The 13,601-nt window shown below is 34.3% G+C and overlaps 1 protein-coding gene across 1 annotated transcript in view; it reads left to right on the top strand.

Moving 5' to 3' along the window:
- Positions 1-13,601, top strand: part of LOC150095845 (regulator of telomere elongation helicase 1 homolog) — a 332,736-nt gene that overhangs the window by 106,470 nt on the left and 212,665 nt on the right. The window contains exon 6 of the mRNA XM_090409544.1: positions 2,539-2,757. Within this exon, the coding sequence (XP_090265670.1) occupies positions 2,539-2,757 (219 nt within the window). The remainder of the gene's footprint in view (positions 1-2,538; positions 2,758-13,601) is intronic.

Genomic DNA, 13,601 nt, shown 5'->3' with positions numbered 1-13,601 from the left:
ACTCAACTGGTATCCCCCAATAGAATGGAAAAAAGCAATTGTGATTCCTATCTTTAAGAAAGGTAATAGAGATGACCCTAAAAACTATAGAGGTATCAGTTTACTAAATTCATGTTACAAAATATATAGCAGAATCTTAAATAACAAACTAATGAAATATTCCGAAAACTTTATTCTAGAAGTATAGAATGGATTTAGAAAATCCATTCTATACAGAAAATGGACGATCATTATAGACCCAGCCTTTTGCCTAAAATTAATAGTAGAGAAAAGAAGAGAATATAATTTGGAAACACATATTGCATTTATTGACTTTGAAAAAGCATTTGACAAAGTTAAAAGAAACATATTATTTAACATATTAAAAGAAAGACAAATACCAAATAATATCCTAGAAGCTATCACAAGTATATATGAAAATAATCAAATACAAATAAGATTAAATCACGAGCTATCATATACAAGAGAGATAAACCAAGGGGTCCGACAGGGATGTCCCCTCTCAGCAACTCTTTTTAATATCTACTTAAATGAAATAATAATAAAATGGAGTAAAAATTTACACCAAGGAATTAAACTTTCACCTACAGTTAACTTTAACACTCTCCTCTTTGCAGACGACCAAATAATAATTACAAATTCTGAAGATAACTTACAGAAAGCTATTTTAAATCTAAATGAGATATCCAAAGATTATGGTATGATAATATCAACTGAAAAACCAAAAACTATGGCCTTTAAAGGACAAGATCCAGCAAGAACTAAAATAGTAATAGATAACAAGATCTTAGAACAGGTGAATTCATTTAACTACCTAGGATGTATGATCACATATGAAAATGAAAAAGATATAAACGTAAAAATTGCAAAAATTTTAAAAATAACAGGTGTAATTAACTCTATATTTAAACCAAACCTAGTTCAAAAACAAACCAGGCTAAAAGTATACAATACATTAGCCTTACCGGTCTTAATGTATGGAAGCGAAATCTGGACAATAAAACAAAAAGACAAACTAAGATTAACAACAGCAGAAATGAAGTTTATGAGAAAAACTGCAAAGTGTACCCTATTTGATCACAAAAGAAATGAAGATATTATGAAAAAATTAAACCAATAACCAGTAATAGAAAAAATTAAAAAATATAAACATAAATGGATGGAACACATTCAAAGAATGAAAACAGAAAGATTACCAAAACAAGCCTTAAAGTACAAGCCATTAGGAAAAAGAAAACCAGGACGTCCTCTTAAACAATTTAACGATGACTTCTAAGGCTGGAATAGGCCATGCTAGGCCTAAATCCTTGATACGTATAATGATGATTATTCATGCGATTAAATGTATAATGTCATGTTTGATTTTTTTTTTTTTTTTTAAATTGTATTTTGGACTTTCCAGAACTTTTCTTATTATATATATTTCTCTAGTTTTCAACTTCCTGAAGAAATTTTTGAGTGAATTCTTGTAATTATCATTTAATTATTATTATTCTTAATTTTACTTTCTACATAGAGAAGGAAGGAAAGAACTCTTTGGTATCCCGTTGGTTAAGTTTGTCTTATAAAATGATTTTGCCTGTTCTTTACCATGCTGGTTCTTGGCTGTTTTGTATTGCCCATGAGCATGCTGATCACATTTCCCTTTATATTTCCATCTACAACATTTTATTTATTTTTATTATTTTTGCATCTTCTTAATTTTAATGATGCCTATTACTCCATTTAATTCCCATCTGATGTAATCTCCTGAGCTTATTTTTGCAATTTCATACAGCTTTTCTCAAACACCCCTTGATCATATAATAATATGCATTGCTATTCTCCTTCTCTTGCGGTTTCTTCTGCCTTGTCATTATTTAAAGTCTCCCCTCAGATTGTCATAATCACTAGCTCTGTAGTTCTTCCACTTTTTTTGGGGGAACATTCCACATGCCTTGCTATCTCCTATGACAAGACTGCAATGATCACATACACATCTTTCTTAATCAGAGATAAAAATGGCTTCTTGTTTATGGACAAATCCTGTTTTCACCAAATATAATATTTTCAAATCCCAGCTTTCTCCATCACATGTTGTTTTAGGTAATTATCTATCAGTATCTCTGTAAATTCTAATTCATTTGCCCCTTTTTAACAACAGCATGTTCTGTCATCCTTTTTAGTCTATTTCTGTATAGTTTGAGCCTCTCTCCACTACCAGTTACTCTGTGTTTATTGTGTCTATTTGCTGATACATTCCATCCATATCTTCCTTTGCATTCTGGTCTTCATCAGCAACCAACTAATATATATATATATATATGTATACATATATATATTTAGTCCTGTGAGCTTCTTTCTCACATCAAAAATGTTATGGAGATTTGTTGAGCATATCATAATCATTTCTAATTGAACCCATAATGTTTTAATACAAAAACTTTAAACAGCATACCTTAAATTTAGAGAATAAACTAAACAAGTTGGATGATGTTTTTTGAAATATTTTGTTCATGTGTTTTATGCTTTTTATTTTAAATTTATTTGAACTTGCAGATTCTTTCAAAAGTGGATCTCACCCCTCAGAAGAAAGATGTAGTTTTTGAGCTACTTGACAAAGTTATTCTTTACTTGAATACACTTAATGTAAGTCCTTGGATGTCTAAAGGCTCGGGATTACAAAAATTTTTGGAAATGTTGAAGATAATGTTTTTCCGAAGTTCATCAGCTGATAAGATGGCTAATCTTCACCAGGAATTTTCTCAGAAATTTAAGGTAATATGTTAAACAGAATTTCTTTGTTTTAATCAATTTTTGATATAAGTATATCAATTTCATTTATATCAATTTTTGATATAAATGATTGTGGAAATTATCCAAATTCATACTATTTGGAGGCAACATAAATAGCTAATGTTTTATTGATAGTATGTCAAGTAACAGTTTGTATATGTTACTTTACATAATCTTGAAGCTTTAAATTAATACACATGGAAAAATGTGCATAGTGTATATTTAGTGTGTGTAGATTTCTTAAACAGATGATCTCTGTTTCCTTTTACTAGCCTAGTTGGCTGAGTGGATAATGCCCTGACTCTCCTACCAACAGGCTGTGTTTAAATTCCACCATGGGCATGAATGTTTGTGAATGTCTTTAGGTGGTGATGGCTAGAAGATTTGCTATGGATCAAGAGTGGTGGAATCAACATTGGTAATCACTAATTTATGAATCTCCAGGTAGTCAAGAAGTTTACTGATAAGTAACTGAGAGCTTGGTTATCTGAATTACAAAAATGCATTAAGATAAGCCAAAATATAGATGAGGAAAATATATTCTTACTCATTTTCTTCAAAATAATATTCAAGGAACAAAATGTACCTGCTACAGCATTTATCACTACAGGTGAGTTTTCTCTTGTGGCATCAGAAATATCACTGTATATTCCCCTTGGAAAACTCAGTGATGATATTTATGCTGTCATTCTTCTGAATGCCATAACCACTCTCAAACCAGCATTCTTTCTCATTTTCATCTTGGGAAACAGAAAACAGTCTGCTAGAGCCAAGTCAAGGTTGTAAGAAATGTGGTTGAGCCCTGTACCTGCTTGTGAGCTAGTAACTTCTGTGTGTTAATCGCTGCATCATCAATTGCAATGTTTTGCAACAGCTACCTATCAGACTGTTCCAAATCCAGCAACATATCATTGAACTTTGAATGAATGTTTCATTACCTCTAGGTGGTAATCACTGGTATCTAGTCCTTCCTTCTGGAATGAATACCTGAATACATGAATTATTCCTTTGTGATCAAAGAATGTGATAAATATAATTTTGATATGAGATGAGATGGTGTGATATGATTATTTCAATTCTTGTTAATTGGGCCATATCTGGAATAGCATGATTGGTCCCAATTAAGTGGCTGCCCCAATTACATGAAGTTAAAGAGTTTAAAAAGTATATGTGCATAATACAAAATACAAGTTAAGACAAGTTTTTTGTTTTATTAAGTTGCAAAATTTACATGAAGATAATCTTAAACAACTGACTTTAATTAAAGTAAAATATTTTCCATAAAAATAATTTTGTTAGTATACATATTAATGACATTTCTAGGAATTGATTAAGTGAAGTCTGTTTTTGATTGACTGAATTGAACAAGATCAATGTAGATATGAGATGGACATCATCTGGAGAGATCAATGGATGCAAAGTAATATGGTCAGGACATGACACCATGCACGAAGCAGGAGTTGGCTTCCTTCTTAGCAAAAGAGCTCAAGAGGCACTGTTAGGCTATAAACCAGTCAATGAACGAATCATAGTGGCAAGATTTCAGGCAAAACCATTCAACATATCAATAGTCCAGATATATGCACCCACATCTGACAGCACAAATGAGGATATTGACTTATTCTACAAAGATCTGACAGAGACAATAGAAACAATACCAAAGCAAGATGTGCTAATTATTGAAGGAGATTGGAATAGATAATGATGGTTGGGAAAAAGTCATGGGAAAATATGGTTTCAGAGAAAGAAATGAACGGGGTGAAAAATTGTTAGAATTTGCTGTGGACCACAAGATGATCATCTGTAACACAAGATTCCAACAAAAGGAGTGTAGAAAATGGACGTGACGATCAAATGATGGGAAAACCAAAAACATGATTGATATGATTAAAAGAAGATGGATAACATCAGTACAGCAATGTGGAACTTTTGAAGGAGCGGATATCAACTTGGACCATAGTTTAGTGATGGCAAACATCAAGTTGAAATTAAAAAAGAAATATAAACCCCAGCATCAGAATAGAAGAGATACAGCACGAATAAGTGAAGCAGAAATAGGAAGAATGTACAGAACAGTGTTAGAAGAGAAACTTAAAAGTGTGGAGAAAGAAAAAAATTCGAATTTAAGAGTGAAAAGAGTAATGAAGGCAATAGAAGATGCAGTTGAAGAAACAGTACCAGAAGAAGAGAAGGTCAAGAAGAAATGGATTGCATAAGAAACACTGAAGTTAGTGCAGGAGAAAAGAATGTTGAAGATAAGAAGGGATACATCAGAACAAATAGAAGAGCAATATAGAAGAAAGTGCAATGAGGTGAAAAAAGCAGTCAGAATGGATAAGATGAAATGGTTAGAAGACCAATGCAACAATATAGAACAGTGCTATGGAGAGCATAAAACAAGGGAGGTATACAAAATGATCAGAATCATTAATAGAAAATGGCAACCAAAACAGACCACAATTAAAGATGAAAAAGGCAAAGTATTAATAAAGAAAAAATTGTACAGCAGTGGACAAGATACTGTAGTGAGTTATATGAAGAAAAACTAGATTCAGATAGCGTTGGGAAACTGACTGAAGAATTGAAGCATATATCACCACTAGGTAGTGAGCATGATATGGACATTTTAAGAGGAGAGGTAGAAAAAACAGTAAGACAGCTAAAACACAACAAGAGTCCTGGTAACGATAACATTACTGGAAAAATGATTAAATTTGGTGGTGAAAATATGGTTACAGAAATGCACCAACTATGTAATATGATATGGAAAAAAGGAAAAATGCCAGAGGAGTGGGTGAAATCAATATTAGTAACATTATACAAGAAAGGAAATAAGCTAGAATGTAAAGGTTATAGAACAATTGCCTTGATAAGTCACCTTGGTAAAGTGATGATGATCATATTGACAGAAAGATCGAGAACACAATTGGAAGCATACCTTTCAGATGGGCAAGCAGGATTTAGGAAGTCATGTTAGAGGCTTAATGGATTTTTTACAACACTCAAAAAGAATTAAAATAGAATTTAATACTTCCTATATTTCATCCTAGTCACTAGGACATCTACGGGGATTACAAAAACAATTAATGTAACATATACACAAATAACAAACAATACTAAGCCCAACCACGTGGGTGACACTAAAGTCCTATCTAGGTAGAGCGGCCTCTAAGGGCAGTAGTAGGTGGCCTGGAATGTAAGGTGGGAACTCTGGTGATGAGTGTTTCCCAAATCTTCGGAAGCTTAATGCAACCGTATTTATTGAGATTTGGTTGGTTTTTGAGAGCTGCTGCTGCTTCTAAGAAAAGTCTCTCTTTCTTGAATTTGCTGTGGTGGAGCATGGTGGGTTTTTCATGAGATCCTGTGGGTGGTGTCCAAAACATGGTCAGCCAAGCCTGAGTGTTGTAAAAAATCCATTAAGCCTCCAACATGATGTCCTCATAGCACTTAAGCTTCTACACAAGGATTTAGGAAGGATTGAACTATAATTCAACAGATTTTGACAATGAGGTTAATAGCAGAGAAAGCTAGGAGAAAAAAAAAGCAAAAACATATATACTTGCTTTGTTGATTTTCAGAAAGCATTTGACAGTATTGACCAGAAAGTGACATTAGCAGTTCTGGAATCCTGTGGAATTGATAAAATACTAATAGCTATATTAAAAGATGTTTATCAGAATGTAGTTGCAGCAGTTAGAATAGGTGATGATTTGGGGAAATGGTTTAAAACAAGGCAAAGGTACTAGACAGGGAGACCCAATATCACCAAGCATTTTCATCGCACATTTAGAAAGAGCAATGGACAAACTGAAGGAAGATGCCAAAGGAATATTTGTACACTGAATGAGAATTAACAATCTGAGATTTGCAGATGACATTGTTATTATTGAAGAAGACAAAAGAGAACTACAAAAAACACTGAAACTGTTAAATGAGAAAGGGAAGAGATTTGGACTTATTATGAACTTGGAAAAAACAAAGACAATAGTATTTGGTGAGAAGAACATAAAACAAAAGATACAAGTGGATGGAACTGATATAGAAAATGTAGAACAATTCACATATTTAGGAAGTAAACTGACATATGACTTGGACTGTAAAAAAGAAATAAAGATCAGGATTGCAAAGGGAAGAACAAATCTGAAGGTCATGGATAACATCTGGAAAAGCAAAGTGATCAGCCTGCAAACAAAACTAAGAGCACTGGAAACATGCATCTTCAGCGCTGTACTGTATGGATCTGAAATGTGGGTAATAAATAAGGAATCAAGAAAAAGAATTTTGGCATTTGAAAGAACTTGTTACAGGAAGATTCTAAGAATAGGATGGGTACAGAAAATCGCAAATGAAGAGCTCTATCAGAAGATACAACCAGAGGAGAATCTAATGCAGAAGATTATAAAATGGAAGCTGCAATTATTTGGACACATCTGTAGAATGATTGAGGACATGAAGATAAAGACATTCATGTTTGGTATTATGGATGGTGTAAACACCATCCATAGGTAGACCATACAGAGAATGGATAGACAACATAAAGGACTGGTGTGGAATGGATGTACAGAAACTACGACACTGTGCACTGGACAAAGAAAGGTGGAAGAAGATAGTGAAGCAGGCAGCAGACATCAACGGGCAGTGAGCTGATGGTTCGTGATGATGATGATGAATGTAGATATGTAGTACAGATATAGTACCACCTTCATTGTTGTCTGCATGCAGTAGTCATAATCCAGCAGTAAATTTTCTAGAATTCTGGATAGTCACTCGTTCAAGCTCAGGAGTGTCCTCCTCATTACTTACTTGTTCTTCTAATGCCCTTTGATGTTTTTTGTGCGGTGTACCGCACAAAAACATGGTGCGAAAGAAAATTTAAAGAATCCTGCGAAATCCTGATAAACCACCCAAATATCAACAATAAAGATGGTATGAAAATTCCAAGGATCTGGATGGCACACATTCAGCCAACCTAATATGAAAGATTCAACATAAGTCAGGACCCTAGCCAATCGGCTAGTATTAGAAACCATTCCACTCCAACTGGATGGAATGATGTTAATATATGTATATAGTAGACAACACGAATAATAGGACTCTAGCGTTGATGTATATATATTTTTTTTTTTTTCCCCACCAGAGGTCAGGCCAACAATTGTGGTAGCGGTTAGTCAGTGTCTTTAACGAACCAGTATGATTGTAGTATAGCTTGTTTCCTGTGTATATTTGTATGCTCCAGAAGATGACCTTGACATAAAGGTCGAAACGTCGAATTGTAAAATTTAAGTAATATTAAACTAAAGTTTTTATTCAAACACGGTAGTTGTCTCCATAATTTCCAAAAATGCATTGTAGGTTCATCTCTTTATGTGACCACTTAGATAGAAATACGCTTTGTGAAAGAACCAGACATTATGGAGGATCTTTGTAGACATTGGCCAGCACACGTGCACAGTATTCCCACTGTGCAGCATAAACCATTGCTGTTAAACACTGACCCACCTGAATGTGGATTCTCTATAATGACCGCTTCGGTATCCCAAGTTTTAACAGCAATGGTTTATGCTGGTCAGTGCATATACACAGCTGTTTTGAAGACTGTAACACTTCCTATAGCATACACTCATGATTCTCATTTGTGTTAAAAATTCTTGGTCTACTTACTTCGTATGAACGAAATGCTCAACAATAAATGTCTTTTCTTCCAACGTCAACACCATTGCTACAGCTAAATGGAAACCTGTAGACTCTCCATGTGCTCTTCTGTTAATGTGCATGCAATGGAATGGCATATCTCATACTGTGAATATTGAAGGTGGGGGTTGTCGAAGTTCAGTACTCTTTTATTTGAGCCATAGCATGTATGTGTATATAAAACGTATATGTATCATAAAGAAATTATATTTATTGTTATTGTATATATACTAAAAAAATGTAATTTTATTCAACTTCGCTGTAAATTACCAATTCAGTTACTGTTATTAATCTGTATATATACATTCAGTGGACAAAACATTAGAGATAGAGGTGATGAGAAGTTGACACTAGCATCCACTGTGTAGAGTGAAACATACCCAAACTGAATACAGACAGTAAATAGGCAGATCAGAGCTTCCCAACAGTATATCGCAATCAACAAACATGGGTAAATGTGGCGATTATGGTGTGTGGTCGGTTTGCTGGGTATTGGTATGTCTTTTGATGGTATATGGTTGCCCTTGAGATATCTAGGGTTCTTACCACTTAGGCAGTATAATGTCTCAATCTGTCTTGCACCAATAATACTTGCATGATCAGTCACCAATAATACTTGCATGATTGATGTAGATTGTCCAGGCTTGTACAGACCAACTGCAGGGCAACAACAACAACACAGATCACATCCAGTTTCAGTGTCAGAGATCCAAGTAGCATCAGTCATGGACCGGCATGTCATACCCTGCTTACCATGGGCCACAGGAGCTGACACCATAATCATGTACTACTCTTGCTAACTCATAATCAGACATTGTACCTAACCTGATGTCAGGACCATCGAAACTGGACCTCTGCAGAGGGAACCAGAGTCGTGCGGTTTGATGAATCCCGTTATCAATTTTACTGAGGTGGCGGGGAAGGTGCATGAGGTGATGGTACCATCATGCCAGGTCAGCACTGTTCGAGGAGGTGGTGGCTCTGATGGTTTGGGAGTCTTCTCGTGTGACATATTAAGTCCCTTAGTGTGTCTGGAGAAGTTCTTAAATGCTGCGAACTACCATAATGTGCTGGCTGATCACATTGGCTACACACTTTCATGGCCTTCATGCATCTTGCAACCGATGAACTGTTTTAGCAGGACAATGTGCCACTCTAACAGGCTGTAACCACCCAGGCATGTCTCGAAGAACACTCATTTAAGTTCGGGACCATCCAGCGGCATCCTGGGTCCAGAGATATTGCATTGGATTTAGATCCAATGCAATATCTCTGGGATGCCATAGAGCAAGACATCAGATCCATGTATCTGGGACCGACATCTAAGGTGCAGTTGTGGACAATGCAGCAACAGGCATGGCTGGAATTACCTCTGGCATGTCTATATATATATATATATATATATAGCTTAGTTATTCATTATAAAAAAAATATTTGCTTTAATTGTAGAAAATGAACTGTATGTACAGCATTTAGTGCTAAACTTTGTAAAATAATATGTTGGAATGTCGCCCTAGATGATTATTGTACATCTGTAAATATTTTAGAGATAAAATAAATAAATAAAAGTGACGAAATATCAGCACAATATCTATTAAACCTTTCCTTGAAACTATTAACAGACAAAGCACTCACAACTGACTCGGACAACCCATTCCATTCATTTGCCACTCTCCAAGCAAAATATCTAGTCTTCACACCCTTGCTAACCACACTCTTACCTACCTTCCAGGAATGCCCTCTTGTTCTGCCCCCCCCGACAATTGCTGAAACTTTTCCCTCATCAGTTTCATAAAATTCTTTAAGTAACTTAAATGTTCCTGCCCCCCCCCCCCCCCCCCCCAATAATTTTCATAATTCACAAACCCTGAATCTATTCTCATGGGAAGCATTCCACAAACATCTTGGTCACTCACCTCTGGATCCTCTCCACCACTTCCTCATCCGCAAGAAATCCAGGTGACCGAGCACAGTAATCCAGATGTGGTTGTATCAAGGCTTTACAAAGAGGATGGAATAACTCTCTTCGAATAATTTTCTGTATCATTTATGTGCAAATTAAACAGCAGTGGTCCAAGCAGAGAGCCCTGCAGCACACTGCCTTCTCCTGAATTCTGCTCCTCATGTACTTTTTTTGGTATCAGTCCATAGCTTCCCCCCCCCCCCCCATCTATATCACCAGTTTCATATCCATCCCCATTTGTTGCAATTTGTGTAACAGAGTTCCATGCGGTATCCTGTCAAAACGCCTTTGTAAATCCAGCATTATCATCATGTAGTCATTACCTTTATCCAACTCAGTTGACTGTATTTTAAAAGGTTAGTATCCTTTCCTTTAGTGTTACATGGTGATCAGCATTCATTTCAGACAAATAATTGAGGCTACAACCATGTTAGAATTAATTACTTTAATTTCCTGATGTTTCGACCTTCATATTAAGGTTATCGTCTGGAGTACACACACACACACACACACACACGAAGACAAGCTATATTACATTTCAAACAGTATGCCAATGAGACAATTACTTGATCAACTGCTATTCTACTAGCAGCTGATCAAATGATTGTCTCTTTGGATTGAGAGTTAGATTCCTAACTCTGAATTCATTTAAATGCAGTCCATCAACATTGTATAAATCTTTCCATCCTTCTCAGGCCATAGGTCCATGAACTCTACATCATTCCTTCTGCAATAATAGATCTGTATGGAAGAAAAATATTAGTATAAAACTAGTAATAAAATCTTAATTGGATAAGATATCAGTGTATGTCTTTTGACATGATTGAACTGATATCATTGCATTATATGAGAGGATTTCCCATAGTGCACCCATATACTATCATGATACAATCAGTTGGATGAACTGCTGATCCCTGTCAGCTAGCATAATACATAGTAACAATGTTTACCCTACTACTCTTGCAGAACATAAACAAATCAGCCAAAGAACATTGACAGTTGGATTACATATCAGGCTGCTCATCTCACACCAGGTGATAAAATTCATCTACCATCTAAAGACATTCATAAACATCCATGTCATATAGAATTCAAACTCATGGCCTGTTGGTTGAATAACAGAGATGCTATCTCCTTTTCAACCAGGACAATATTATATAGATTCTGTTCTCTATAGATACCATTAACTGCTTTATCCTGGCAAAAATTAGAATTATAAAAGTTAACAGGGTATAATGCTATAACTGTTCTTGAAGAAAGAATATGGGAGGATAGAAAGAAATCAAGAGCTTTGATCTGTGTGCTTTGACAGTTTCTGTTGGAGCAGTTGTTGATAAAGAAGAATGCTATAACAAGCCATTAACCTAATATATTATTAGAGGATGAGGTGAATATGATATATCATATGTAGAAATTTCTAATTCTAAATATCATGGACCTCACTACATGGGAAGGCAAATAAAAAAGGATTATTGAATACTAGTATGATGCTTGGATGTGAAAACTGCCTGAATTCATCAGCACTTTTATGTTTTACAGCAGTGTTTTGCAGTCCACAATAAAAATACATTTTACTTCTTGACCCGACACACACACACACGTGTGTGTGTGTGTACGTATTATGTTATGGATGAAATTATTAATATGGGCATTATTTATAATGCCCGGCCATTATGAATAATGACAAACAAAATTGGGCACTGTGATAAATATCATGTTGTTTATCATAATTTATCATATTCATGGGTCAATATGAATACTGCTATCATCTGGGCAGGCAAACTAAAAATAATGATATTTATTTGGGTCATTGTTGGGCAGCCTGATAAATATTGAAGGCAATTTTGATTTAAAAAAAAACTGTTTTCATTAAGAATTATTTATTTGGGTCATATTAATAAAATATGTTTTTGAAATGTCAGAAAAGTTGATTATCCAGACAACCCTGGTAACAGTTAGTCTGGATAATAAATGCTTTTGATAAAATCATAAAAATCAACTTACAGGAAGCTTCTAATATTATTTTTGGTACGGTATACTAAAAATGAAATATTTTGTCAGTTATTTATTCGAGCAATTAAGACTTTGATGGCATTTGGAATTACATTTTTTTTTTTCTTTGTGACTTTTGCATCTATTAGATTTGCAACCACCTTTGAAGTAGCATTGACTATAGCCTTGCCTCCAGAAATAGATGACATTTTTGCACATGAATTAAAAATTGTAATAATGGAATTAACTCACGTAAAATATTATTTATTAGTATAATTTTTGCCTGAGTATCACATTCATCTTCAGTACATTTATAAAGCTAATTAAACAATAACTGACAATTCCAAAAGGTGCCACCTAAATAGCTAATGTAAGATAACTAAAAAGATGAACTGACTAAAATATATATATATATATATATATATATACACACACACACACACACACACACACACACACACACACACACACAATAAAAAGTTAGGAAAGATTAGCTGATTTATAAAGTACTATTTCCCATAAAGGGGATAGACGTAAACCATCGGTAAACTATTTCCGATGGTTTACATCTATCCCCTTTATGGGAGATAGTACTTTATAAATCAGTTAATCTTTCTTACCTTTTTATTGTGTGTGTGTGTGTGTGTGTGTGTGTATTATTTTTTTATTTTATTTATTTTTTTTTTTTTCCCAGTTAGGAAATTTATTGACCTTTTTTAGTTATCTTGCATTAGCCACTTAGGTGGTGCCTTTTGGAATTGTCAGTTATTGTTTAATTAGCTTTATAAATGTACTGAAGATGCCTGTGATACTCAGGTGAAAATTATACTAATAAATAATATTTTACGTGAGTTAATTCCATTATTACAATTTTTAATTCATATGTCTACTCACGGTATTTCCTTATTAAAGCATTCTTGCACATTCTCTAAGCAAAAAGTAGTTAATTTTGTGACATTTTAATTTTTTTTTTTTCATCTTCAAATAATATGTCCTTTTTGAAAAATAAAATATCAATCGTGGAGTAATCATTAAGTAATATGAATTACAGTTTCAACAATTGATTAATTGAGTTAATAGCAGAAAAAGATCAGAACACTCAAATTTTTACAAAATCAGCATATTTGACAATGATACTATCACTTTGCATGACCAGATGATAGCAGTATTCATATTGAGC

This window comes from Typopeltis vanoorti, chromosome 19 (assembly GCF_054136105.1).
Source record: "Typopeltis vanoorti isolate ZY-2024b chromosome 19, IOZ_Tvanoo_1.0, whole genome shotgun sequence".
Lineage (NCBI taxonomy): Eukaryota > Metazoa > Arthropoda > Arachnida > Uropygi > Thelyphonidae > Typopeltis > Typopeltis vanoorti.
The sequence above is the reverse complement of the archived record's forward strand: the minus strand, read 5'-3'. Positions and strand labels throughout refer to the sequence as shown.